The sequence below is a fragment of the Penaeus vannamei genome, chromosome 30, assembly GCF_042767895.1.
Source record: "Penaeus vannamei isolate JL-2024 chromosome 30, ASM4276789v1, whole genome shotgun sequence".
In the NCBI taxonomy this organism is placed as follows: Eukaryota; Metazoa; Arthropoda; class Malacostraca; order Decapoda; family Penaeidae; genus Penaeus; species Penaeus vannamei.
Window position 1 is genome coordinate 2124863 of NC_091578.1, and position 2500 is coordinate 2127362.

Sequence of the window (2500 nt, forward strand, 5' to 3'; positions counted from 1 at the left end):
TGGTAATAGTCAAGGTCGATGTTACATACACGGGCATAAAAACTGTAATTCTACAAAAGGGGGATAGAAAATTTGGAAAAAGTGCTTTATGTTTGATTAATAAAAACGATCATGTTAACGGGGATATGAACCCTGCTGTTGATTAGATAGAAAATGATCAAGATAATGGTAATAATGGTCAATAATCATTGACAAAAAGGCCATCGGTTTCTTTGAAATAACTAGCAACTAATCAACTTGATTGCAGTTACAACTGGTAATAATTATACTTACAAAATATTCAGCAGAGAAAATGTGCTACCAGTATACATTAATATCATAAATGGAAATGTGCTACAATAAATTCTGCCTATAATATACTTTATAAAAAATATTCTTTGTCATCAAATAAGCCCTGCTACACTTCTCATACAATAAGCATGCATAATTACTAATTACTAATTATTTTTTCGCAATGGAAAACCTTGAGCACAAAAGTTTTGATATCGCCTGCTGTCTAAAACAATTATGACCTTAAAAAGAGTTAATTTATACTACTCCGAACATTTTAAATTAGATTATGTTTCTGACACTTCATTAAAACAGCTTCTAATTACAAAAAAGCACGAGGGGCATAAATAATTCCACAAATACTTCGCATCTGCAAAAAGAAAGACATCTCTATAGCACAAACACAATAAATAATAATATGAGCGATACAACAACACTGATGACACGTAATGATACAAACAGCACAAACAAAAACACCCGTACCTGAGCAACTTGCAACACCTAGGCACCATCGTCAGCCTACCTTATCGTCGCACGTGCAGTTGTTGGGGCAGAGGGCGCGGCAGGGCATGGCGAGGGCGGCCAGCAGCACCAGCACATAGAGCCACAGCGAGGGCACGAGGAGGGCGGGCAGGGGGCGCCTGGCATCCTCCCCGGCGTCGTCAGCAGCGGGGCAGGAGGGCAGGCTGACCCGGGGGCACTCCTCCTCCTCCTCTTCCTGGTGGTTCTTCCTGTGGGCATTCCGGTTCTCGCGTGGCGGTCGCTGGTTCATGGTTCTCCCCCGCAGGTGGTTCAGGCAGCGGGCCTCATAACCCCCGATGGTGACCTCGCCTGGTACCTGCGGACGGAAGGTCAGGGTCAGTGCCCTTCTATTCTCTTTTATTTCCTCCTCCTTCTCTGTCTCTGTCTGTATGTCTGTGCGTGTCTCTTCCTTTCCCTTTCCACATCCTTTTATCTTATTCTTCCCTTCCCCTTCCCTTTCCTTTTCCCTCTCCCACTCCCCCTCTCATACCCACCCCACTATACACACTCAAAATACCCAAGAAACATTTTCATCACTGCAAAATTCCTTCATTAGTTCACCCTTCTTCTCCCTCCCCCCCCCCCAAAAAAAAAAAAAAAAGTTATTGAAACTCAAAATGAATCAACACATCATCGTACAAAAAACAAACTTTACACGAGTCAAGATCTGACGCCTTCAACCCCATGGCATTGTGGGTACGAACCCCGCTGCCCACGCCCGAAATAAGGCGGGGGGGGTGGGTAGCCATGGCAGGGGGGGGGGAGCGTAGCCTTGGCGGGAAGTGACACAACATACACCTTTTATCATTATTACTTTCATTATCGTTATCACTGTTGTCGTTGTTACTACGATTATTATCATTACTGGTATCGATATTATTATCTCGTTGCTGGGATTATGATAAACATTATTGATGTTATTTTTACTATTTTAAAATTACTATTACTATCATTCGGAAAGCTTTGTTTCATCCATGATAAAAACTCATAAGCAAATGAATCCCATAAAAATAATCTGTCAATGTCAATGAGCTGACATTTCCATCAATCACTGTGTGTGTGTGTGTGTGTGTGTGTGTGTGTGTGTGTGTGTGTGTGTGTGTGTGTGTGTGTGTGTGTGTGTGTGTGTGTGTGTGCGTGTGTGTGTGTGTGTGTGTGTGTGTGTGTGTGTGTGTGTGTGTGTGTGTGTGTGTGTGTGTGTGTGTGTGTGTGTGTGTGTGAGTATGTGTGTGTGAGTATATGTGTGAGCATACGTGTGTGAGTATATGTGTGTTTGTTTATGCCCGTGTGCGTGTGTACGTGCGTATGTGTGTGTAAAACAGCACCCCCAATATCAGCTACAACCACACCATACCCGCTTTCTACATCCATCAAAAAAAAAAAAAAAAAAAAAAAAAAAAAAAAAAAAAAAATCAAAAACAAAACGAAAAACAAAAAAGACCCCCCCCCCCACAACGCGCTCCTCTCCTGACACCCGCATTAGCGAGGCAGTACCATTATATTAGTTTTATGTCGAAAATGTCTCTATCAGTATTGACTTCATATCAAGGGCTTCATTATCTGCGCGACCTGTCATAGGTACGCTGTCACGTGTCAACCCGGATCAGTTCGTTCTGCTTAACCATTTAAAAAGATTGCACGGATCATGATTTTATTTGGCTGGATTACTGTCTGCCCGCCTGTCAGTCAGTCCGTCTGCCTGTCTATT

At 42.7% G+C, this 2500-nt stretch overlaps 1 protein-coding gene across 1 annotated transcript in view; it reads right to left on the reverse strand.

Moving 5' to 3' along the window:
• The window catches only part of LOC113823244 (leucine-rich repeat neuronal protein 2), a gene marked incomplete in the record, with an annotated part of 847117 nt that overhangs the window by 12136 nt on the left and 832481 nt on the right, over positions 1-2500 (reverse strand). The window contains 1 exon segment of the mRNA XM_070142827.1: positions 794-1108. Within this exon segment, the coding sequence (XP_069998928.1) occupies positions 794-1108 (315 nt within the window).